The sequence below is a fragment of the Acanthaster planci genome, linkage group LG09, assembly GCF_054643075.1.
Source record: "Acanthaster planci isolate LZ-2023a linkage group LG09, COTS_SCS, whole genome shotgun sequence".
Classification (NCBI taxonomy): domain Eukaryota; kingdom Metazoa; phylum Echinodermata; class Asteroidea; order Valvatida; family Acanthasteridae; genus Acanthaster; species Acanthaster planci.
In genome coordinates, this window is record NC_141785.1 from 9,737,398 (window position 1) to 9,763,545 (window position 26,148).

Below are 26,148 nucleotides of genomic sequence, written 5' to 3' on the forward strand. Positions count from 1 at the left end.
ACCATAATGTAAAATGTGCAAAAAAAATCAATTCAAGTGTACACAATTCTGCTGAAAAACAGAATACAAAATCCTTGCAAGTCTCGAAATGCTGGAAGTTTCATCGAAGTACTTTTACTGTACACGTGATCAAATTTTGTTGAGGCAAGTTCTGTCTAATGCTCTTATCATATTATATCTTGTTAAATTTGCACTTTCGTGGGTGCTGTTTCTGAGAAAATATGACGATGATCTTTCTAAATATTAAAAATTGGAATAATCGTTTTGCAGTGTCATACAGAACCTCTGAATGTTACATTTGAGTACATGCAGTTTTATTCTCATTTTTCTTTGAAAGTATACACCATTCTAATGACCGTGCAATAATAACACTTTGACGGTTGTTTAGCTGTGAATGAAATTCAATCAAAATTAAAACAAACTCGACTAAAAATTATTGAATTACGAATAAAGTGTTAATTAGTAAACATTGACTATATATCAAATACATATGAAACGTTGACCTCTTACAGTCTTAAAAGGATCCGTCAAAATTAACCAGAATTCAGTAAAATTTGACTAGCTCAATAAGGTCTGCTGGGTTCAACTGGAAATTTGTCAACCTGACTAGATTTTTTTCGGTCAGTTCATTGATATTTCAAAAGGCATCGAATAGGAATCTTGTCAGAAAGCCTGATTTGCCAACGTAAACTTGTTGTTTTACTGAATCCGTAGTCAATTTTGAACTAGGAAATTCAGTCAACATAATTGACTGGGTTGTTTAAAGAAACGTTTACGCAGGATTGGGCATTCTAATTTTCCAATAGCCTTTGTATGCAGATTCGAAGCATCATTTTCGTCACTAAGTAATCTTAGATCTTCATAAAAGTTACACTTAGTAATTACCCTAAGGCTAACAAAATACTAAAATAATGACAACATGGTGACGTCATCACGTGATTTAATTTTGAATATTTAACCTGTTGCCATAGAGTTGTGAACGCTTTTCTACTACTCACTAAAAGTAGTCCTCAATTTCGGCTCAAGATAACTATAAAAACGAAAGCGAAATCGTATATTTTATGGTGGGTCATTCGATTTGAAAGATAGCTAAGAGTCAAAATATCAAGTCATAGTTCATAACATTCTTTCAGTTTAAACGCAAATCACGTGACATGAGCAGAAAAGAGCAGTTTTCTGCATGAGCTTTTCAGCTCATTGACTTTGTACATGTTTTCAAGCCAACATTAGAGTTATAACCTTTGCGATGTTTGATCGCTTTCAAAGTGAAAGCCAACAAAAGCCCTGATAAAAGAATTATTCCAAATGGATGATGACGTCATCGTCTGATTTATTATTGATTTTCAATATTTATTTCAGGCCATCGACTTTGTTCATCTTTTCAAGCCCCATTTTGGTAACTTTGAAATCTTTGATCGTTATTAAAGTTAAGCCAACAAAGACCCTGATACAATAACTATTCCAGATTTCTGACGTTATGATGACGTCATCTTGTGATTTTGTTTATATTGATTTTAATTTCTTTTTCCCCATTAAACAACTTGAAATCAAAAACAGCTCTGTCGTCGTTGCTGTAACAATTACTACCCCTAATTTGTTTTAGTTATTGTTTTTTTTTTGGATGAGGGGGAGTTGTTTTGTTTGTTTTTTGTTCCACAGGGATACACACGAGTAGACCGCTCGGGTATCCCTCAGTAACAAAAGCACTGACTTGAAAATGGCTGCCACGCACAAGCACGTCAAGAAAACTAATGGAATTAAATGTAGGCAGAATAAAATGGTGCGAAATATTGATTGCATGGTTCAGAAACATTTTATGGCATCTGTCGACCTGGAGCGGAAATAGAAGGGTTAAACCAAGGATTTTGGCTTTAATTCTGATCATTGTAAGCGCTTCTCGAATACAGTGGAATGAAATTCAGGGAAAGAAGTGAAGTTGAATTCAATTTGAGACTGAAACCCGATCTTCTAGTCAGCAAGAAATGTTTTAATAAGAAACAGGCCAAGTGCCATCCCGGCGAGAAATGTACTCGAACGCGAGGCGTATGCAGAATTTCCACCAGAGTCCTCACATTCTAGCCCGTCAATTCCAGAGATGGGACACTCGCTGAAGTTGGACATGCAGTCTATCATCTTCATCGCTTCGCGCTCGCCGGATCGCAGAGCCCCGTCTATGGTGCCGAAGTAGTCGTAGGACGTGACCTCACCCCCAAAGAAGACGCGATGTACTCGGCTCTGGAGTTTCTGGAAGCACTCGGTGGTGACCTCGACGGGGAAGTTGGAGTAGGCACCTTTGGTCAGGGGGTTCTGGTTCCAGTCGGTGACAAGGATGCCAGTGGCGTCCGGGATGGCGCCACCGTACATGCCACGAAGAACTGCCTGGATCTCTGCCTTGGTATCGGCAGGGGACTGAGCTTCCACACGCCGTGCTTCGTCACCTGGGAGAGACAAGGCAACACAGACGTGTGTAATGAATGACAAAGACAAATCAAGGAAAGCCTTTTGTTTCAGTAGATAAGAGGGCGGTGTTGGGGGAATTCATGGCAGATCTTTTTCTCAATAAATCCTGGGACACCAATATAACACTCAAAAGCTTCTGTATCTGCATAATTACACCTACCCCACACTAGACATCCTCTCCCTTCAAAGGCTCTTCTGCTATAGGCCTACATGTATATTGTTTCTAAGCTTAGGTTTAGCTTGGATGTACTTACAATTTACCCGCATTCACAATTTTAACCCCCCTCGGGTGTATGTAAACATCATATTGACAATGGAGGATTTGGGACTGTCAGGACCTCTGCGATCGACACATTGTGTGCACACAACCTCCAATTATGTTTTATTTAGATATCGAACAATAGATTCAGATGATAGTATTTCTGCCACCATCAAGCAGTATAGGAACTTGAGACAGGTAAGTAGAATAATTGCAAGATATAGACCTACGCAGATTCATAAAGAGACACTAATATGTCCAAGGATGTATAAAAGTAGTGAGTTTAGAGTTGGTATGTACGAGAAGTGGATGGCTCTATCAATGGAGCTCTATGTTGGTGAAACACCTACCAGTGATCAAAGCGAGTAAAAGTGGTGTGCCGTTGGGAAATAAACCCTCAGCCTGGAAGTTAAAGAACACTGGATAGTACCCTCTCCTGTCGCTGGTGTGCAGGATCCATTCGGAGTCGTCCCAAAACCTCTGTGGAAAGCTAATATAGACTAGAGTGTGGGCAACCATCTGAAATTTCTTGATCTCCACGTCCTTCCATTCAGGCAGGGGCGGAATGAACTGGACCAAGTTGTGCTGCAGAACTCCGAGGCTAAAGGTGACGAGGACGTATTCCCCGATGTACCTCGTGCCGTCCTGGGTGGTCACGATAACCGATATGTCGTTGGTATAGTCAATGGATGCCACTGTCTTGCCCAGACGGGTGTGATTAGAATAAGCGGGCTCGTGCAAGAAGCCAGCGACTGCGCCAAAGATCTGCTTCAGGCCGCCTGCGTCTGTCATCCAGTACTCTTCGCCAATAAACTCGGTCTGCTTTGTGGAGGTTGTCTCCGGTGAGTCGCCGTATGTAATATCGAACTCAAACCACTCTACTGCTCTTTGGACATCCGTCTCCGGTATCCAGCCTCCTACGCGCAGGGCAGATCGCTGAGACATGTCTGGGATGTTGCCATTGGCTCTCATTTTATCCCGCAGCATTCCAAGCTTTTCCTTGGCTGGATCGATTGCATCATACTGGTTGAAGGCTTCTTCGGTAACGTCGACACCCGACTCGTTGCGAAATAGGAGACTGTCGTAGTCACTGGCCCTGTGGCTAAGGTTTAAGTCCCTCACTAGGTCAACGACACGAGATACCTCGGGTAACGCCCACGTGGGGCCCAGCTCAACGGTCATATCGGCAAACTGGGTGTCGGCCACGCGGCCGCCCAGTCGGTTGGCTGCTTCGATGATGATGAAGTCGTCAATGCCGGCATCATGTAAGGTCCGGGCCGCCTGTAAGCCGGCAGCACCCCCGCCCAAGATCAAAACCCTGGCGTCGTTGTCGGAGTAGTCTGCTCCTTGAGTAGAATAGGATAGTACTCCAACGATTGCGACTATGAGCCACGACATATCTGGCATGGAGACCGCCATTGTGAGGGTTTTATCTGTGTGAAAGCGACGGCCTTTACCTCGTTGAAAATGGATAGGGTACTAGCTGTATAGAAAGACTCGTCCGTGGTGTATGTAGGTAGTTGTTGGCCTTGTTTGCGCCTAATTGCGTTTTTTGAAAAGAAAGAATTTTGAAGGTCGACGCCCACCTAAAGTTCCCAACACACTGAACTTACCGACACTTCATCTAAAGACCATGCAGAAATTGAAAAAAAGTTTCATTTAAATTTCATTTAGTATTTGGTACAACGTGTGTTCTGACACTGATACGTGGGATTTTCAACACATTTTGAATTATTCTCGACTTTTGTACCGACGCCCAACAATAGTTTAATCATCACTTTTAGGAAACACGACTGTAACGTCAGACGAGCATACCCAATAGGTTTGCTGGTTGATTAGGAAATCAATGAGACAGCTTCAGTCACAACCATTCATCAATATCGTTCGACGAGGTCAAATAACCTTATCCGACCTTGACAGACTTCAGCTCAGCTGGACTGGGAAATGAATATAAATACCTTCTGCTTTCAAACCAGAAAATTAGATGTAAAAGTCCTTTTGTAAGCAAACCATTTTCGAAAACTTTTCTGGAACTTCCATAAGTGTTTTATTTCACTACATGGTTTATTATTTTTATGTGAACTTAACTTTCTCTGAAGTTATGAATTCACAGAGTCAAACAAAATTTGCAATATTCACTGACACCAAAAATACACTTCTATAGCGAAACTTGTACAACGTCCAATTATGGTCAGACAAGCCTTACTTTTGCCGCTCCACAGAGGGCGTTGAGTATACTACTATGCTAACAAAGTGTGCGAAGAGACGGCTGAAAAAAAAACAGGTTATGAAAACTGTGCCCTTGCATGGATGCACAAAGTGTTTTGCAATCGTCAGGTGCAAATGTCAAATCCTTTCGGTTTATGGATTTACTGTTCTTTCTAGTGACTTATACCCTTTCAGACAGGCATTCTGGAGTGACACCGAACTAAAAAGAATAAAGAGCGACTCGAGTCGACCCAATTAACTTTTAGTTTCAGACAGACGAAATTAATAACATACATTTGCATTGGGTTCGGCTCGTGAGAGGAGCGATGTCTGAAACCAAGTTGCTCTGGTGTCGGTCCGTGCGCCTTAAGTGTCGATCTTTCGCCTGCTGGCGAGCCTGGTCGCTCCTAATTGCGCGTCCAACTTTTGCTGCTCTTGAGTCACAATTTGATTTTAATATGGTTCAGCGCGACTCCAGAACGTCTGTCTGGAACGGGTGTTACAAAGAAAACAGATCATAGGTAAAATGATGCACACAAAAGCAAATATCTATTTACTAATAACTAAAGTCGACCACACAAAATCGAACCCTGAATTTTTGAGGTTCGGTTTGCGTTGCAAGGGTGCGCTGTTCATTTCGCGCGTTCGTTGCCCCGTCCTTTATTATTTGTAATACAATACCCATTTTTTAAAACGACTTTTATTGCACGAAACTCCCTTATCCGTGACTATGAAGGATTTTTTTTAGGTAATAGCGAAGTCCGAAATTCAACAGGGGAAGCTAGTAAGAGGAATGAAGACTAGTCTCTACTCAAGACCGGCAATTAAACCACTTTCCCATAGGAAAGTACATACAAGGTGTTGTCCAAAAAGAAATCCTGGCCGATCGCCGGCTCCATGCAGACACGTAGCCCCTCACCAGCAAAGAAAATAACCGGCTGGCAACAAAGTACATGCATTTATTTGAACCCTGAAAGAATTTGCCAAAAGCTGACGATATATAACACGTCAATGCTTTCTTTTCTTTGCGTAAGCGATGTACTCACTGAAATACGCGTGTATTGTGATTGCCTGTAAGAGCCACTTGACTCCAAGAGGAGTTTCGGCCTACTTTTAACAAATGCACAAGACTTCTCTGCATTTGTGTCCCGTGATTATTATTCAAACGCCTGTCTTAAGTTTCACAAACTCATGTGAAGAACAACTGTACACTTGTACTGTCAAAGGGGCCAGGCTACTGGCTAATGACGACTCCGTTATTTACACAACTTCACAAGTTGGATGTAGGCCTCAGATGATAGGTGTTACACAGTAAACACTAAAAGTCCCAGACGTTAGGTAATAAACTGAAAGTTAATCAAAATAAAACTTAACTCACCATAAATGGCTCTCTTAAGGTCTATCAATCACAGACATGATCTGGGAATCACATTATAACCAAACTCTGAATATACAACTTGGTTATTGATAAAGCATTTTCGTGGTGAAATTTACAAATCAGACACTGCTGACGGCTTGGCTGAGAAAACATGTTTACAATGCATCCTTGTACACACTGTGTATTAAAAGGCGCAGCTATCCAAATGCCCTGGGGATGAATTTGTGATAATTAGGCTGAACCTCCTAAATATGATGTAATCGTTTGCAGACATGTAATGCAAGATAAAACTATTAAAGTGTACCAGAAAAGAGATCATACTACATCTCCAATGGAGAGGTTTCTCTTAGGTGTTTGCCACTGTTAACGACTTTGTAGCTCTAGGAGGACTTCCTTTCTGCAGCGCTGCCAAAATTGACTGGCAAGATACTGTTACTCTTCTCTACCATCTCAAGGAGTAGAGGTCTTCACGTTGAACTTTCCAGGAGGTAGAAGGACGACTCTCGTCCTCGTGGTGAAAAGCTGGTTGGGAGTCAAGGGTTCAGGAGGGTCAGCAGAAGACAAATTGCTATTGGTGAGTGGTTTCGAGTTGACAATGGACACCACTTCCGTCCGATGAGGGTTCTCAATGGTTTGTCATCTAGCTGGGTTTCTGCTAGCTTCAGCAGCAGGGTTAGAGCACTTCACACAGTTCTAATTTGCCTTTCCCAGGCACCACCGATATGACTGGCATAAGGAGGGTTGAGTTTGAAGGAGATCCAGTCGCAGTCATTGTACAGTAGGTACTTCTGCACTTCATCCTTGTTCATTTCAGCCAGGGCTTCTCTCAGCTAATTCCGAGCGCCCACCAAATTGGTCCCTTGGTCTGAGCGAATCTGCCTCACAGGACCACGTCTATTCAGAAATCTCTGTAGGGCATTAATGCATGCATTGGTGGTTAACGAGTTTGGTGTCTCGATGTGGATACTTCTTGAGGGCATACACGTAAATATGACACTATACCTCATAAACTCACTTCTCTTCTCCTTAACAAGGAATGGCCCAAAATAATCGACTGTTGAATATGTAAATGGTGGGGCTGTCTCGACTCTGTTTGCAGGAAAATCTGCCATTTTGTGCATCTGTAAAGTGCCTCTGTTTCTTTCGCAAACAACGCACTTGGAAATGTGCTGAGAGACTACAGAGGTTCCGCTGATCACCCAGTATCCTTTTTGGCGCAATTCATTATGAGTCATGCCTCTACCCATATGGCTCAACTTCTGATGCACATGTTGGATCAGCAAACCATGCTGACATGACTTCGATGTGGCAAGATAACAGGATTTCTGAGATCAGTAGGGAGATCTGCCTTGGTGATTCGACTACCGACACAGATGAGACCTTGCTCATTAAAAAAACCGGTCTAGTCGGTACAAACAGCTGGTGTTTCTCACACTAACATTCTGGCAGTATGTCTATCCTCAACTTCAATAACTTCAAGTTTCTGTTGTGCCTTCAACTCAGCACCGAAATGCTCATGCTGAAAGATTTTGATTATCTCCGCAGCATGCATCTCTGCTACCGACATGGGCTGCTTTGGGGTGGGTAGTTGAGTATTTGCCTCCTGACTGCATTTCTGAATGACTTTGTTTCTCAACTTCTGCTTGAATCTTAAACAAAGAGCCACTGCTCTACGAGCAGTTCCATGATGACAGACCCGCTTGTCGACTTGTCTCAAAGTGGTTATGGATGTTGATCTTGTCGCATTCAGTATTCATTGCTAGGGATGACGCTTTTCTCACATTTGGATCAGACTCATTTAGTGCAACTTCTACCACTGGTGGGGGCTGGAATGGTCCATCTACTTTCAGGAACTCCGGATCAAGTAGCCACTGTGACTTTTCTGCCAGCTGCTTCACCGTCAGCCCGCGTGATGCTTATAGTCAGCGGGATTCTGTTTAGTGTCCACATACAGCCATTTCGTTAGATCAGTGAGGTTTCTGACTAGTTGCGCCCTGTTGGCAACATACACATGAAACTGTCTGGCTTCATTACGGATATAGCCCAGCACAATTTTCGTGTCAGTCCCAAAATTCCCTGATTTTTCATAGACCAGCTCTCTACGAAGAATTCGCTTATCATTGCTGACACAGCTGTCGCAGCAAGCTCTAGTCGGGGAATGGTTATAACCTTTAGTGGGGCCACTCTTGCCTTTCCTATGACGAAGGAGATATGTACTCTGTTATGATCATTGATGAATCGCAAGTATGAGCACTGGCCATATCCATCCTGGCTAGCGTCTCAGAAGTGTTGAAGTTCAGTGACCTTCACAGCTCCAACGTTCTTTGGCTTGAAGCACCTCTTATTATCTATTTTGTCCAGGTTGAGGATTTCTAGACGCCACCTTTCCCACTCAGGCTGAAGCTGGTCTGGTACTGGACTATCCCAGTGCAGCTTGTCTTTGCACATTTGTGCAAAATTTTCTTTCCTTGTAGAATCACTGGTGCCACGAAGCCATTCGGATCGTAAACAGAACTTACTGTTGACAAGATCCCACGTCTAGTCAAAGGTTTATTTTTCATTTCTATGCGATATTGGACAATATCACTTTCCACGCACCAACTAACACCCAAAGCCCTTTCCATGGGCATCATGTCTACTGTTTGGTCAATCGCCCCAGCGCCTCCTGCTCTTTCCTCTGCTGGGAATGCTTCCAGGAGTTCCCTCTTGTTGGAGGCAGGTTTATGCAACTTCAACCCAGCTTTGGCGCGCAGCCCTTGATTTGCTTTGATAAGGTTGGATACTTCTTTAACTGCGGGGACTGACCTCAATCCAACATCGACACAGGAGTCGTTTCTGATAACTACAGCAACATCGGCACCAAATTCCTTCTCACCATCATCCGCAGCTTTTCTCAGGCCAAAGTTCGCGCAACCTAATGAACTCACTGCACTAAAGGGCTGAACCTTCAACCTGAAGTCGACTATTGGCCCCCTTGGATCACCATCCTCCCACCTGAGGAATCTGAGTAAGTCACGATACCTTTCATCAACAAAAAAAACTGGTGAAACATACTTCTGACATCCATAGAGAAGGCTACTTCTTCCTATCTGAATCTACAAAGAATGCCCAACAGGCCATTCATCATGTCAGGGCCTTGTAGAAGGTAGTCGTTCAAAAACGCCCCTCTGTACTTGGCTGAACAGTCGAATACGACCCAAATTTACCCGGCTTCTTCGGATGGTACACTCCAGTGCAGGGAATATAATTCATTTTCTATCCCGTTTGTTCAACTGATCTGCCGGCACTCTTTCGGAGCAGACTGAAGTGACTTCCTTCATGACGTTTTTGTAGTCTTCATGAAATTTTGGATTTTTCTTGAATCTTGGTGAGAGTTGCCTGAACCTTTTCTCTGCAAACTTACGACTGTTCAGCAGCACCACAGCCTCCGATTTTAGTGATAGAAGCATCGTAGTGATCGTCAGGTCTTTCCTTGATTCCTTCCTCCAGGTTGCTCAGGAAGCGTTCATTTTCAACTCAGTAGGGTTGCCTGCTTTTCGTCTCGGCAAAGTTTAAGTCGAGAACCTTCAATATTTTCTCTGGGCACAGGACTTCCTTAACTCTTGTGCCAAAGGCAAAATGGGGTTCAGCAATGTGCTCACTGGCTACTACTTTGTTGCATGTAGCTTGTTGACTGCTTTTACACTCATTGCCGATGACTCCCCATCCTTGGAGTGATCTCTGGGCATATGGTCCATCATCCCCTCCATCAAGGATCTCTCTTGGACGAACTATGTTAAGGGCAATTACTAGGTAAAGGCAATTACTCCCCGATTAGAAGAGAGGTGTAGATGGAAGGGTCATATGGCATGAGCTTTCCTGCTAGTGCGGCAAGTGAGGCCACTGTTTGACGACATCTGCTTCCGGTATCTGAGATTTCTTGGCAGGTACCGGTACGCTGGCGAACTTGAAAGAAAGTGGGAGTTTTACCTTGTGCTCCCTGGCTATGTCAAGTACTTCAAGTCTGGATATGCGTTTACTAGATATGCAAACATTTTGCTCCTGCATGGTGCTCAAAGCAACTGAGTCTCTGGCCCTTTGATATTCATTCTTTCACACAGATCCTTGGATACAAAGCTTGTATTTGACTGCTCGTCAAGAACGGTGTGCTTCAAAAATTCTGCCCATGGGTCATCTTCAGATCGCACCACGACAGGAATGGTCATAGAGTGATCACTCTCTCCACCCTTGTCAGGCTGAGCACACACTTATGTACAACTGCATGTTCCCTTGTCCGGCTTAAGAGCCAATGGTGTGAATGGGACAGTTTGAATAGATACCGGTAGTTGGCTTGTTGCTTGACCGGCTGCGCTCGACTGCGGTTGACTGGTTGTATTTTCTGCTGCTGTCTTGTCTGGACTTCGATGAAGACAAGTCAGATGTGCAGCTTCACAAATTCGGTAAACCTTTTTATTACCACAGTCCTTTACTTGATGATGAACCGCACTTGCACATCCCATGCAGAGTCGTGTCTGAAAGAAGAACTCTCTCCTTTCTTTGAAGGGTTTGCGTGCGAGCAAGTTGCACTCATCTAAGGAGTGATGCTTCTTGCAGAAGTAGCAACGATTGTCGCCCGATGGCTGTGCCCTGTTGGAGTTCCCATCCCTCAGAGTTGGGGATCTTGACATCTCACTTTGCTGTGTTGCGGCTGCAAACGTGCTGACCTTCCTCCCTCTGCTACTCCTCGCATTTTAAGTATCTGATGTACGAGTACCTGAGTGCTGTTTGTCTTGATTTCTTTCGGCACTCTGCAACTCAGGAATGTTGGCTTTGTTTGCAGCATTCTTCATGAATTTCACAAATGAAGTGAAAAGAGGAAAGGTGTCATGACCGTATTTCTTTTTCCAGAAATCGATCCTGTCTCTCCACTTATTCTTGAGGAAGTATGGCAGCTTTTCAACTACTTGGGCATTTTTGCTTGGGCAGTCTCGTACTCCTAGACTTTCAGCTGTTTTTCGAACACTTTTTAAGCACAGGTGTTATTTGCATGCACCCACTTTCACATGAGCTTCAAACAGAAGGATCTGGTGGTTTATTCACCGTTTTCAGGGTGTCATTTAACTCCTGCCCGATCTTCAGTGACATCACTGTGTTTCTCAACGTCGCTCAGTGACATTACATCATCGTCATCCTGTACAGATGCTGGGCTTCGATGAGGCTCAAGAAATTTATCCGTGAGTCCCTGCTTGTCTTCGGGAATTTTAGACAAATCCATGGAGCCCTTGTCGACATCCATCGATGAAAATACCTTCGTTTCAACTCTGGCTTCAGCAAGCTCCTTTTCTATCTTTAACTGCTGTAATTTAATATCTCGTTCACTCTTCAATGCTTCAAACCTCTTAGCTAATTCCAGCTCCTGCAATTTCAACTCTTTTTCTTCATCTGTAAAGCGTTCTCGAACCTGGAAGGCTGCTTTTTGGCAAGTTCCAGCCTTTCATGATGTCGTTGGCACAAGAGATCTGGAACCAGTGGACTTGTGGGATAGTCTACCTTTGATTCGCGGCGCTCCACTCCGGAGCGTGCAGGGTCACGTGAGGAATATGAAGCCGCAGACATGATGGAAATTTGTGCTGACTTCAGGGGCAATGTTCTGTTTACAGGAACTTCTTTGATTACTTTTAATGACGATGATTTCCAGCCTAAGATTGTTCCTGTTATTGGTTGTTCTTTATGATTGTTATTATTTTTATGGTTGTTATTGTGACTGCCTCAAAGAGCCACTTGACTCCAAAAGGAGTTTCAGTCTACTTTTAACAAATGCACAAGACTTCTCTGCATTTGTGCACCGTGATCATTATTCAAACGCCTGTCTTAAGTTCCACAAACTTATGTGAAGAACAACTGTACACTTGTACTGTCAAAGGGGCCAGGCTACTGGCTAATGACGTACTTTACATGAAGAATGTTTAGAATGTTTTCTTCAGTAAAACAATGAAGCCTTCTGGGGTTTTTCTCTGGAGTGAATAGTTTTAAGGTGGATTTGGGGCACCCCTAATGCTTGAATCATGGCAAGATCTTTGGAAAAAAAAGAGGGCGTTGAGTATACAACTATGCTAACAAAGTGTGCGAAGAGACGGCTGAAAAAAACAGGTTATGAAAACTGTATCCTTGCATGGATGCACAAAGTGTTTTGCAATCGTCAGGTGCAAATGTCAAATCCTTTCGGTTTATGGATTTACTGTTCTTTCTAGTGACTTATACCCTTTCAGACAGGCATTCTGGAGTGACACCGAACTAAAAAGAATAAAGAGCGACTCGAGTCGACCCAATTAACTTTTAGTTTCAGACAGACGAAATTAATAACATACATTTGCATTGGGTTCGGCTCGTGAGAGGAGCGATGTCTGAAACCAAGTTGCTCTGGTGTCGGTCCGTGCGCCTTAAGTGTCGATCTTTCGCCTGCTGGCGAGCCTGGTCGCTCCTAATTGCGCGTCCAACTTTTGCTGCTCTTGATTCACAATTTGATTTTAATATGGTTCAGCGCGACTCCAGAACGTCTGTCTGGAACGGGTGTTACAAAGAAAACAGGTAAAATGATGCACACAAAAGCAAATATCTATTTACTAATAACTAAAGACGACCACACAAAATCGAACCCTGAATTTTTGAGGTTCGGTTTGCGTTGCAAGGGTGCGCTGTTCATTTCGCGCGTTCGTTGCCCCGTCCTTTATTATTTGTAATACAATACCCATTTTTTAAAACGACTTTTATTGCACGAAACTCCCTAATCCGTGACTATGAAGGATTTTTTTAGGTAATAGCGAAGTCCGAAATTCAACAGGGGAAGCTAGTAAGAGGAATGAAGACTAGTCTCTACTCAAGACCGGCAATTAAACCACTTTCCCATAGGAAAGTACATACAAGGTGTTGTCCAAAAAGAAATCCTGGCCGATCGCCGGCTCCATGCAGACACGTAGCCCCTCACCAGCAAAGAAAATAACCGGCTGGCAACAAAGTACATGCATTTATTTGAACCCTGAAAGAATTTGCCGAAAGCTGACGATATATAACACGTCAATGCTTTCTTTTCTTTGCGTAAGCGATGTACTCACTGAAATACGCGTGTATTGTGATTGCCTGTAAGAGAGCCACTTGACTCCAAGAGGAGTTTCGGCCTACTTTTAACAAATGCACAAGACTTCTCTGCATTTGTGTCCCGTGATTATTATTCAAACGCCTGTCTTAAGTTTCACAAACTCATGTGAAGAACAACTGTACACTTGTACTGTCAAAGGGGCCAGGCTACTGGCTAATGACGTACTTTACATGAAGAATGTTTAGAATGTTTTCTTCAGTAAAACAATGAAGCCTTCTGGGGTTTTTCTCTGGAGTGAATAGTTTTAAGGTGGATTTGGGGCACCCCTAATGCTTGAATCATGGCAAGATCTTTGAAAAAAAAGTGCATTTTCCACCACCACCACCACCCCAAAAAAAACTTTGCTAAGCGAATGGGATCAATCTGTCATCATTGAGAACTAGACTTTTAATTGATTTTCATCAAGAGGATTTCTCTTCCCGTTCTGAATGACTAGGCCCAGCGTCTCCCCTTGGGAGAGTGAGACTGAAACCCGGTATCCTAGTAATAATTAAATGATTTAAGAAACAGGCCAAGTGCCATCCCGGCGAGAAATGTACTCGAACGCGAGGCGTATGCAGAATTTCCACCAGAGTCCTCGCATTCTAGCCCGTCAATTCCAGAGATGGGACACTCGCTGAAGTTGGACATGCAATCTATCATCTTCATCGCTTCACGCTCGCCGGATCGCAGAGCCCCGTCTATGGTGCCGAAGTAGTCGTAGGACGTGACCTCACCCCCAAAGAAGACGCGATGTACTCGGCTCTGGAGTTTCTGGAAGCACTCGGTGGTGACCTCGACGGGGAAGATGGAGTAGGCACCTTTGGTCAAGGGGTTCTGGTTCCAGTCGGTGACAAGGATGCCAGTGGCGTCCGGGATGGCGCCGCCGTACATGCCACGAAGAACTGCCTAGATCTCTGCCTTGGTATCGGTAGGGGACTGAGCTTCCACACGCCGTGCTTCGTCACCTGGGAGAGACGAGGCAACACAGACGTGTGTAATGAATGACAAAGACAAATCAAGGAAAGCCTTTGTTTCAGTAGATAAGATGGTGGTGTTGGGGGAATTCATGGCAGATCTATTTCTCAATAAATCCTGGGACACCATTCTAACACTCAAAAGCTTCTGTTCTGCATAATTACACCTACCCTACACTAGACATCCTCTCCCTTCAAAGGCTCTTCTGCTATATATAGTTTCCAAGCTTAGGCTTAACGTGGAAGTACCTACAGTGTACATCCGTTACCACTCATTCACAATTTTAACCCTAACCCCCTAAGGTATATGTAAAAATCATACTGAAATTGCAGGTTTTGGGACTGTCACGACTTCCATGATCTACGCATTGTGTGAGCACAACCTTCAATTAAGTTTGATTTAGATAACCAACAATAGACTGAGATGATCGTATTTCTGCCACTATCAAGCAGTAAAGGGGCACGAGACAGGTAAAGATAAATGTAAGATACATAGATACGGGTCTACGCAGATTCGCAAAAAGACTGTAATATGTCCAAAGATGTATAAAAGTAGTGAGTTTAGAGTTGGTATGTACGAGAAGTGGATGGCTCTATCAATGGAGCTCTATGTTGGTGAAACACCTACCAGTGATCAAAGCGAGTAAAAGTGGTGTGCCGTTGGGAAATAAACCCTCAGCCTGGAAGTTAAAGAACATTGGGTAGTACCCTCTCCTATCGCTGGTGTGCAGGATCCATTCGGAGTCGTCCCAAAACTTCTGTGGAAAGCAAATATAGACTAGAGTGTGGTCAACCATCTGGAATTTCTTGATCTCCACGTCCTTCCATTTAGGCAGGGGCGGGATGAACTGGACCAAGTTGTGCTGCAGAACTCCGAGGCTGAAGGTGACAAGGACTTATTCCCCGATGTACCTCGTGCCGTCGTGGGTGGTCACGATAACTGATATGTCATTGGTATAGTCGACGGATACCACTGTCTTGCCAAGACAGGTGTGGTTGGCATAACTGGGTTCATTCAAGAAGCCAGCGACTCCGTCGAGGATCTAATTCAGGCCGCCTACATCCATCATCCAGTACTCGTCTCCACCGATGTACTCGGTGTGTTTAGTAGACGTAGTCTCCGGTGAATCGCCGTATGTGAAGTCGATTTCTACTGCTCTTTGAACATCCGTCTCCGGTATCCAGCCTCCTACGCGCATGGCAGATCGCTGGGACATGTCTGGGATGTTGCCATTGGCTCTCATTTTTCCTCGACTCCAGCTTTTCGTACGCAGGGTCAATGGCGTCATATTGATCAAAGGCTTTGCCGTAACTTTGACACCCGAGTCGTTGCGAATAGGAGACTGTCGTAGTCACTGGCCCTGTGGCTGAGGTTTAAGTCCCTCACTAGGTTGACGACACGAGATACCTCGGGTAACGCCCATGTGGGGCCCAGCTCAACGGTCATACTGGCAAACTGGGTGTCGGCCACGCGGACGCCCAATTGGTTGACTGCTTCGATGATGATGAAATCGTCAATGCCAGCATCATTTAAGGTCCGGGCCGCCTGTAAGCCGGCAGCACCCCAGCCCAAGATCAAAACCCTGGCGTCGTTATCGGAGTAGTCTGCTCCTTGAGTAGAGTAGGATAGTACTCCAACGATTGCGACCATGAGCCACGACATATCTGGCATAGAGACCGCCATTGTGAGGTTTTGGCAATGTGAATACGACGGCCTTTACCTCGCTGAAAATGGATAGGGTTCTTTTTGTACAGAATGACTCGCAAGCAATGTACATGTATGTATGTAGTTGTTGGCCATATTTGCGCCTAGTTGCGTTTTTGAAAAGAAAGAATTTTGAAGGTCGGCTCCTATCTAGAGTTTCCAACACACTGAACTACTGACAATCTAAAGACTATGCAGAAATACCATCTTTTGGTTGGTTTCGACTTCACCTCCGATGCGTTCAGCATTGGCAATTGTCCCATTGATTTTAAATAAGGTTGAAAAAGGTTTTATTTCAATTTCATTTAGTATTTGGTACAACGTGTGTTCTGGCACTGATGCATGGGATTTTCAACACTTTTTGATATTATTCTCGACTTTTGTCCCGACGGCCAACAATAGATTTAGCGATCACTTTTAGGAAACACGACTGTAACGTCAGACGAGCATACCCAATAGGCTTGCTGGTTGATTAGGAAACCATTGAGACAGCCTAAGTCATAACTATTGATTATTAGTTTGACAAGGTCAAATCACCTTATCCGGCCTTGAAAGACTTCAACCCAGCTAGACAGGAAATAAACATAAACACTTTCTACTTTCAAACAGGAAAATCGGATGTAAAAGTCCTCTTGAAAACAAACTACATTGAAAAACCTTTCTTGAACTTTCACAAGTGTTTTATTTCACTGCATGTCGTACTTTTTTATTGAAGTTACAAATTCACAGAGTCAAACTAAATTTGCAATATTGACTGACACCAAAAATGTTTTACACTTTTTATTTACAAAGCGAAAATTGTACAGCGCCTCAGTATGGGCTAAAACAAGCGTAACTTTTGCCACTTCACTGACGGCGCTGTAGTCTTCATCGAACTTGGTCCCACGGTGCATCAAATTTATCCCTGGTAATTATCAGATTGAATTGTGTGCTCCGCTTTCATACTCTGCAGTTATACGATATTAAATTATTAATGTCCACATCTACGATTGGGGAATATTTTGAACAGATGCATCCAATCAACAGTGAGTATATGAAAATGTTGGCAGCTGTTGGTTGTGCTTTTTTTGGGGGGGGTTGTTTTGGGGTTTTTTTCTTTTGCAAAAGGCATTAGCGTGCAAACCAGCGTGTAAACTCCATTCATTTGCACTGCTTCTTCGGTTCAAAGTGACGCAACGCTTCCGCACTCAACAGCCGGCTGCAACCTGCGGCCTCTAGCCAGTGGCTGCCATAAACGCACGTATAATTCCTAGCCGCTTTACCGGCAGAGCTCAATCAGGACGCGTCACAGTCTGCAAAGCACACGACTCATCCGTGGAATTTGGCCTAAAGCAAGAATATAGTACTATGATAATTAAGTGCCTGAAGAGACACCTGAGGGAAAAAAGCAGTCTATGAAAATTGTGCCCTTGCATGGACGCACAAAGAGTTTGGCAATTTTCAGGTGCAAATATCAAATCCTCTCGGTGCATGATTTTACCGTTCTTTGCAGTGACTTGGAAAGAAAACAGATCATTGGCCTACGTGAAATGATGCACACAAAAAGCACATATAACTTTATCAACAATCAGCAAGACAGAGTTCACACAGTGAAAAACAACATTTTGAATGTAGTTTACAAGTGTCATTTTTGGTACATTTAAAATGCATATTGGCCACGCTTCCACTTATCTCCCTCTATCCCTCCAGCTCTGCAAGTGAGTTGGTCAGAGTAAAAGGTCACTGGTAAATTTTTCTCGGTTGCCCGTCTGTGGTGACGATGGTAATCGTCCTGTGTGCAAAAGACGCACTTGACCTTTCAAGTAGGCTGCCGAAATAAATAATACTATGGTATTTATTACATAAACAGGGTACCCAAAAGGTTTACCGAGTATGTCGGTGAATGAACTTCATTTACAGTGGACTTGAACTCAGTTTTAATGTTATTTGCACTCAGTAGACTAGAAGCTGTCCTAGTTGTTACGAAAGCAATCGACTACTTAGCGTTACGATTAGTACTGCACGTAGTAATACAAAACGTCTGGCACGCCTAAAAGTCATAACATGTTCTAAGTGGGTAAAAATCTAAATTTAGGAGATTTCAGAAATGGTTATAAAAACTCAACCCTCCTAACTTATACGTTGTATAAAAATGGTTACTGAGTACGAACAGTTTCCTAAAGCAGCAGATACGTCGTGCATTGTGATTTCAAGCATTATATTGTCAGCATAAAGTAGACTGCATCTACACAGTTTCAAACAATAATACACAAGTATTGAGCTCAACTTCAGTCATTGAAAACAATGCCACACCTTTTTTCCACATTCCCATTGCATCATGGAAATTGATGAGACAGCTCTTATTTCAAACACTAACCTGTGGTGAAGTTAACCAGTCGAACGTCAACTGACAACTTTCTTCAGAATAATTATTTTCAAGTACTCCCTCATTATGTCAGAGTTGGATGGGTAGTGTACTTGAACATTTTCAAAACGAACAATTTTTCAAGTTTGTAAGAAGAAAACTCTTGATCTAGCTGGAGGACCACAGGCTAAATATGAACGTGATTGGTCAATGCGGGCCGAATGAGCAGCTTCAAGTCCTGATTTTCATAGCTCGTTGGCATTCACGATCTCAGTCCAACAGAGAAACTGGCGCACGCGGAAGGGATTCGCAATTTTTGTCTCTGCTCTGCTTTAAAACTCGATTCTTGTTACTATCTTTAACAAGAGTAAATGTAATCTTTATGCAACACTGTGAAAAGAGGACGGTTTTGATTGTAATAAATATGTAGTAAAGTGGAAATATATTGTTTTGCAGGTTTCACTTCTTCCATAGCTTTGTGAATTAAATGCATTTCTTTCTTTGCCGTTCAATTCCATGATGCATTGTGAATGTCGAAAATATTTGCTGTCTGGCCAATTGGGCTACAGCAGTGGCCGCGGTATTACAATATGCAGGCCTTCCAGTCGAGCCAAACCCTGCTATTGAGCATCGCTAAAATGCTCAGTTCAGTTCGAAGGATCCTCGTCTCCTCTTCCTTCGTAGCGCCTTCTCGGCTTTGGTCAAGTTTTTCCCGTCCGGAAAGGGGCGAGCGGCCCGCAGGACAGCTGTGTCGGTCTTCTCTCGCCGGAGGCATGAGCCAAACCAGGTCATCTCCAGACACTGCCGCTTTTGACGCGTGACGAAGCACTTGATCTTCAGCCGGTTGAAATAGACATCACCCACACCCATTGCCACCGGAGAGCGGGCTCTCTTTAGGCATTTGTGAAATCTGAAGAAACAAGTTAAATGCCAAAGAGGCACTTTAAGAGGAAATGATATAAAAGGGGCGGTCAGGCCGGAAAGTTCCCAATTTGGGAGAAGCAACGACTCGGATCATTATAATTTCGATTCACACAAAAAATAATGTAATCCTTGGGCTGCTAAAAGATAGTGACTTGAGACCATGGGATCGATTGAAGACGGTATAACCCCCCCCCCGGCACATAAACACGTGCACGCCGATTACCTTTAATCGAGGCGCTTTTCCCACATGTACGTTTTTTGGGTGCGTTGCGTACACGATGCGTTCATGCGTTCCACTTTAAAATTTCACGGACACAAAAATGGACTCCATTAACATAACACACGGGTGCCGGTGCGAATTTGACGCAACGCGTGGCGCAAGTGTTGGCCTGTCATGTTATCGGCGGACGCTAGATGCGTGAGGTCGCAGTCTGGAGGCCGGTCTCCTGTGCATCGGTGACAATCAGAAAGAACTCAACGAGGTTCTCTCCTGAAATTTTATAAAGTTTCCCAGTTGCAGATGAAGTAGTGAGACTACAAATGCAACCTATTTCAGCCAGGCCAGGACGTCGAGGTCGCTGGTCTTACTGGTTGCTAGGTCGCTACTCACAAATATTCCAGACTGCATTGTCCACTGATGGCATTGAAAAATCATAACAATGGACGCTGAACAAACAAAAAACTGGATACTATTAAAACTGATTATTTTCCCCAACCGGCCAAATCCCCGTCAATGACAGTTGGGACAATTTGGGTAGTATTTCATTCGATTTCTGATCGAATAGCCGATTCCTGGCCACGAATTTCAGTTCTCTGGTTTCTCCTTTTTGTTTTCGGTCTGGAACCCCCCCCCCTTCAGGCAAGGATCTGGGGGTGGGGTCAACCCCCCCCCGCGCTCATTGCCAGTTTCAAAGCGGCGCGCAAAAAAATCATAAACCCTTTAAGGGTTTTATTTGCAAGTTCAGTGAAGGACACGCCGAAGGGACTAAATAGCTTAAACATTGCGACAGGTGCAATAAACCCCTTCCCCGTGTGAAAAAAAACTTTTCAAATCCCACCCTAGCAAAAAAAAAAAATCCTGACACGCCCCCGTCTTCACCGGTCACTATGCCTTCTTAATCACCTGCACCAGTATACATGTACACTGTACATATGTACATGACTACTCTCATGCATGGAACACTCTCGGTAAAAGGTTTCTTTCTGTCCTTATCAACGGGGCTACGCTACCCTTTTGTGGCACCTGTCCATTATGGGATTGATTTTGGCCCGCAGGCATTTACCTGCTTCAGTCTGCGCGTGAGAAAAAAGGAAGTGAATTCGGGCATTGTCGGAAGAAATACCCGAGACGAAAGTATGGTGGTCCGGACAAGACACCGGTAGTCATGAATTTACTTCATGTATCATAAATCTCCCCTTCCGGCACTGAGCAAACACTTCATTCCACACAAGTGAAGACAGCTCCGTGGTCAGGCTATTCCTGATATATTACAAGATGTTTTTTCATGTCTGTCTTTCCTCGTGCTTTCATGAGGGGGTGTGTAGAAAAGTTTGTTCACCTGCAACGGTGGGGCCAACACACCCTGATATCCACAGGCGGTAATCGATATATCACCCTTGTTTGGCCAGGGAGGTGTCAGATTTATTTGCAAAAGTTTGTTGACCTCGCAGCAGTGATCAGTACCTACAAAGGTTTGACTAACGAGGTCCACTTGACCCATCGCAATATGAACACTTTCGGCCCGTAGATTCAGAGACGGTTGATTGCCCGCACGATCCCAGTACATGTTTCGTCGAAATGAGACAAGGGACCACCGCGATCAGGTTCAGGTCTAAAGTTACCGCTGTGACATAAAAACATACGTGTACTTAAAACGAAAATTTACCAGTAATAACCAACTCAGTGAGAACTTTAATACAAATTAACCTTTATTTGTAGGATCGTTACATTTCCTCTTTCATGAACTACCTACGTGTAGATTTTCCCTAGTTATGCCACTGAAATTTCGATCTGTGAGAGTAAGAGAACCATAATCTTGAACCTTGTTTTAAACAGCGCCCCCAGGTGACCTCTGCCACAGTGCAGCAGGCACGAAAAATACCCGCTTTCTACAAAGATTTAGAAAACTTCAGATTGACGCATCAACTAATCGTTCATCATTTTATGACATCATAAATGCAGCTGTTTGTGCTTTGGCTCTGGTGTTTCTTCGACTCATCTAACTGAAATGTGAGCGTGTGCTTAGTATCCATCTGTGATTAGACGAGAAAAACCATCTTCGTACACCCGAAATGCCATTGTCAATGGCGGAGGGTTTCATTACTGAAGAAAGCACATGCATCCCCTGCTAACTGGCGATCCAGAATGCTTTGGAGGGTCGGCATCAAACTATATTTTTAAAATAAGCCAACGTACTAATTCAGAAAACACAATACCTATAACGGCATAAGGGGCCTACTACGGCATCTTACTCAAATCCAAAACAAACTGCCAATGGCCTTTACTTCCAATCCAGTTCGCGTACAGGGATATGATTCTGTATGAGTGGCTTATATTCAATGAATTTCCGGCAGATGAGGTTTCTTGCCTCGTTAATTGACAATAAGCATCGGAATGCAGACCTACAAAAATTTGGTAAGGGGTGACGGTGTGCCATTGACGTCATAACGTATATGGCACGGGGAAAATGTAATTAACATATATCACTATGTCGAAGAGATATCCGCCTACGGTCATGCCACCCTGTTCACCTTGGAAAATATCACGCCATATTTTTTTTTCTTTTTGAATGTCACCGTGGTACTGATAGGAACCCACAGGAAATTTAGTGAAGATCTGCTGAACATATTCGGCAGTTCGGCATCAATGAACCACCCTCTGGAGTACTTCTGACCTTCAGGGAGTCAAGAAGTCATCGCACTTTTTGGCAACACCTGGTAAATTGGCTGTCCACGGCCGGGATCAGATCCTGTTTAATACTCGGAATTTAGAATAACGAGAACATTAATTTGTCACAGATGTTCGACGACATACATAATATATAGGCGTGAACAATGTCAAAATTCTCTTAGAAGAAAAGAAGCCAGGGGTAACTTATTTGAGGATTCGATTGAAGATTACGGTTTTGTAAAGAGAAATGGTTAGGGCCTTTTCTTCAAGGAGGAAAAAACAAGTATCAGAAATGGATATCTTAACGTAGAAAAAAATACATGCACCAAGGGTACAACTGAGCATTGCTACTGTGTGTCACGCGGGCTGTGGGTCTCTTGCTTTACTCTGCGTATTTGCAACACCTACAACGACGTATGGATTAAACATCTCATTGCTGGCTTGTCTAACATTCAAACCCATGAATGGTCATCATGGGTTATCGGAATCGTTCATTTGGCAACATTCGAACCGAGGCCGATTATGTCAATGCCAAGCTGACAGCTCGTTTCAACCAACCACGCACATTCCGCATGCTCTTCATCGAGAAGATCGAGATCGCGCGTATGTAAAAGGGTCAGACAATGTTTGAGTTGCATTTACCTGATAAAAATCTATCATGAACACTTTTTAATGCTAGGTTATCTCTGAATTATTTAATTATCCCATAAACCCACTTACATGCATGCATGTACATCACGTGATCAGAGAGAAAAGCATCGTGATGTTATCATGTATAGGCAAGGTCGAAGTACCGTCGTTTAAATCAGACTTCCCTCAATACATACAATCCTGCTGGGATTGAGTCACGAGAGGAACATTTCCAAAGCGTGCTTTTCTATGCTGGTCGTAATGGTACTTTAAATATCTGAAGAGATGCCTGATGGCCTATAACCTGGCATCACCAAGGACAGGAAAACGAGACTTCATTCAGAGGTCATTAAAAGGACTAGTTTTATAAAGGGCTGCAATGTACAGCATATACAGCTTTCACATTCCAGTCTAGCCTAATCACTGTCTCCATTGCCTGTTTGAAACAAATTTCATTACGATGAGACTTTCGACAGAAAACTTTGAAACTTACGCTTTGTCACATCTGCAGTCGCTGATGGTGTGGGGGGAAATGTTCCTGAGGAACAGTTTCTTTTCCATCGGAGCAATCTGGGGATGGGGGCAGTGATCATGGGCCCTGCAACACCTGTCCGTGTTTTCCTCTTCACCCAGTTGATCGAAGTGGGTCGCCTGGGTGCCCTTGCCGCACCACAGCGTCTTGGGGTAGGTGAGCAGGCTTCTTCGTGGCCTCCCATTCCCCACCACGGAGGAGTTCAGCAGAAGGCCCTCGCAGTGGGATTTGATCAGGTCCAGGCTTACCATTGATCGCAGGAGTCGAGATGGGAGTTTGAGGTTGACTGAAGTGCTGGGTACGACCAGCAAGGTGTAATCGGAAGCATTGTGAGCGTACCGCAAATACGGCAACAATGACTCCGGCGCGGTGACGATGTTGGGGTTCTTTGTTCCGCTTTTCCCCGCCGTGGACGCCTTTCTGGCCGTGGTGCCGAGATTTTGCGGGGCATACTGCCGCACCCTATCCTGTAACTCCAGCACGGGTTGCTGGTCGGCAGAGACGAAGCAGTTCTTGGGCACATAGTTCCCGTCGTAAACAACTTGCACGGTCTCTATGCCGTCTGTCACTTCGCGGAAGATGAAGCCGGGTTCGACGGTTACTGTCCCTGGGGAATCTCCTGCAGTGTGCATAGGTATCTCGCCGGTCGCTGTCTCCAGAGCCGAGATGCTGCCGAGCCGGACTGCTGTCGTCCGCTCACCATGCTTTCGAAGCACGCCAATAAAATCACTCCGTGTTTTACCAAGAACCCTTTCATCAGCAGGCAGAAAGGCGCCGTAAACGTGAAGTGAAAGCATCAAGATTAAGTACGCAGTTGTCATTCTTTCAAGTTGACGATGCATCATTTCAGTGGACAGATATTGTCAAACTACGAACAGCACTGTCTATATAGTACACTGGCTGGATCAAAATCTGTAGAATACATCAACACATCAATGTCCACAGTCTCAGTCACAGAGATTTAACAACTTTCTTGTTGAGGCCTTTTTCTTAGGGAGGAAAAAAGCCACAAAAATCGACTTCCTGGGGCGGGAAGTTCGTCTTCCTTAATGTCGAGTAGGTTGTAATTGCCTGAGACTGCGGTCGAACACGAACTCAATCATGGGTATCCTCATCACACCATGAGGGGGGCACGTGGTAGGAGTGCCTTTGTCGGTTACACACGTAACAGTAATCACAGTCAATGGTGGTGACTGAATGAACGCATGAATGGAATTGGTTGCCTTGGATCGCCATGCGGAGGATGCCAAAGCGTCAGCAAAAACTCTACGGTGGCCGCGAAAAACAAAAATTACGCGAGAATAACTTCGACGACTTTCCTAACCCATGCAATTAATTTTGAAAAAATACACAAAACAAATTGAGATTTTGTTTTTAATGATCACTATAAAATTCCGTAATAAAAATCAGCAAAAGTTTCATGATTTGTGATAATGGGGTTTGTTTGGGTATTTGCCGATGCCACAGTGTTACTGAGAACGTTTAGATACTAAGCTTAAAAAATTCAAAATAGTATCGTTTCCTCGCTGTCCGCCCCGTGGTTGGTCACACATACGTGATTATGTCGCGAATAACTCACTTTTAAGCAACTTAGTACATGCAATATAGGTTACATAATTCGTCAATGATTATGTACTATGGGAACGAATTAATGCATCATTTTGACAGAGAGCCTGGGTTGTTTAGTCTAATTTAACGTCTATCAGTCATTTAGTCTTGGATACAGACACCAATAGTAAATTTCGAACATCCATGATGGAAGTACCACACACAATAATTACATACGATAATTACGAGAGTTCTTAGTTCTAATCTTACAAGACCGAGGAGTAACGCCAGGCACCGAATCGTTAATCACACAACGGACTTATTTGCACTTTCTTTTCCAAGGCCTTTCGGTTGATATCCGGGAGTGCTACTACATCACAGCACTCTGTTTCCATGTCCATAATTTAGGTGCCTAAATACATTCCTTCCGAGTATAATTACAAGAACATGCAGATCGGCTGTCTCAGTTTCTTGGTGTCCTAAGATCGTTCAAAAATGAACATGAAACATGGAAACTTACAAAAGACTCCAAGGGGTAGCTCTAACGGTCCATCTTAATCAACTGGTTGACTTAATTGGCTGATGATGAATTCACATCCGGGAGCTTTTACCCCATAAAGGCTGTCGTCACACATTAATGTTTGCGCCTTGCTTGGGCTCAAAACCTGCTGAATACGGTCACTGCACGAATACGGCGGAGATTGGAAACTTCCTAGGGTTCATCATAATGGGTGTTCTACAGTGCGGGCACGGTCAAGTACTGAATGAATGACACCACGTTGTTTTCGTGTGTGCTTTTCCCATGGAGTTGCGTGAACCGTGGGCACCACTGGCTACATAGAAAAGCGCATTATGTAAACAAAGTGTGACAAACATGGTGTGTGTAGGCCCGTGATTCTGATAACCCGTCCACCACTCTGGCAGATATTTCAAAGACGTGTAAGTAATTACTTCCTATTAAGAATGTGGTGTTTTCTCAGATTTCTATAATGAAACCCTCCCTCTTCTAAAAAGCACTGCGCAGAACCTCGTTGGTAGGTCAACAAGAGTTCACAACCGGGTGAACTACAACGTAGATCATGCATTTTCCTTCCGCCATGGTAGATGCCTGTGACTTAGTTACGACATGACCTTTTGGCAGCTGTGGAGTAAGTCCGCTGAGCCAGTAGAGGATGGAAT

General features: G+C 43.8%; 2 protein-coding genes and 1 pseudogene across 4 annotated transcripts; all 3 read right to left on the reverse strand.

The window, feature by feature from the left end:
• Positions 1-292: 292 nt before the first annotated feature.
• Positions 293-4,276, reverse strand: LOC110990939 (uncharacterized). Its single transcript, XM_087141517.1, has 2 exons — positions 3,070-4,276; positions 293-2,438 (listed from the first exon to the last, which is right to left on the reverse strand). Exons 1-2 carry the CDS (start codon positions 4,136-4,138, stop codon positions 1,969-1,971), a joined length of 1,539 nt encoding a protein of 512 aa, XP_086997643.1. The 5' UTR covers positions 4,139-4,276; the 3' UTR covers positions 293-1,968.
• A 410-nt stretch (positions 4,277-4,686) lies between these two features.
• On the reverse strand, positions 4,687-16,080 carry LOC147798123 (uncharacterized; annotated as a pseudogene). The gene is made up of 2 exons (XR_015426425.1): positions 15,025-16,080; positions 4,687-14,387 (listed from the first exon to the last, which is right to left on the reverse strand). The product of XR_015426425.1 is annotated as an uncharacterized LOC147798123 (transcript).
• A 665-nt stretch (positions 16,081-16,745) lies between these two features.
• LOC110980726 (uncharacterized) lies at positions 16,746-25,901 on the reverse strand. 2 transcript variants are annotated; one of them, XM_022237664.2, is made up of 3 exons: positions 25,490-25,901; positions 23,383-24,333; positions 16,746-19,355 (listed from the first exon to the last, which is right to left on the reverse strand). In XM_022237664.2, the coding sequence occupies exons 2-3, from the start codon at positions 24,264-24,266 to the stop codon at positions 19,088-19,090; spliced, it is 1,152 nt and encodes a 383-aa protein (XP_022093356.2). In that variant the 5' UTR covers positions 24,267-24,333; positions 25,490-25,901; the 3' UTR covers positions 16,746-19,087. The 2 variants fall into 2 exon arrangements, with proteins under 2 accessions (XP_022093356.2, XP_022093355.2); XM_022237663.2 differs by having other exon boundaries at positions 23,383-24,687.
• Positions 25,902-26,148: the final 247 nt, after the last annotated feature.

What these genes read in the sequence shown, in the direction of transcription:
- LOC110980726 (XM_022237664.2), bottom strand. Translation starts at nt 24,266, where the DNA reads ATGATGCATCGTCAACTTGAAAGAATGACAACTGCGTACTTAATCTTG. An exon ending in GACTGCAGATGTGACAAAGC is followed by an intron (nt 19,356 to 23,382) that starts GTAAGTTTCAAA and finishes TTGTTTCTTCAG; the next exon opens with ATTTCACAAATGCCTAAAGA.
- LOC110990939 (XM_087141517.1), bottom strand. Translation starts at nt 4,138, where the DNA reads ATGGCGGTCTCCATGCCAGATATGTCGTGGCTCATAGTCGCAATCGTT. An exon ending in TTTACTCGCTTTGATCACTG is followed by an intron (nt 2,439 to 3,069) that starts GTAGGTGTTTCA and finishes TGTCTCTCCCAG; the next exon opens with GTGACGAAGCACGGCGTGTG.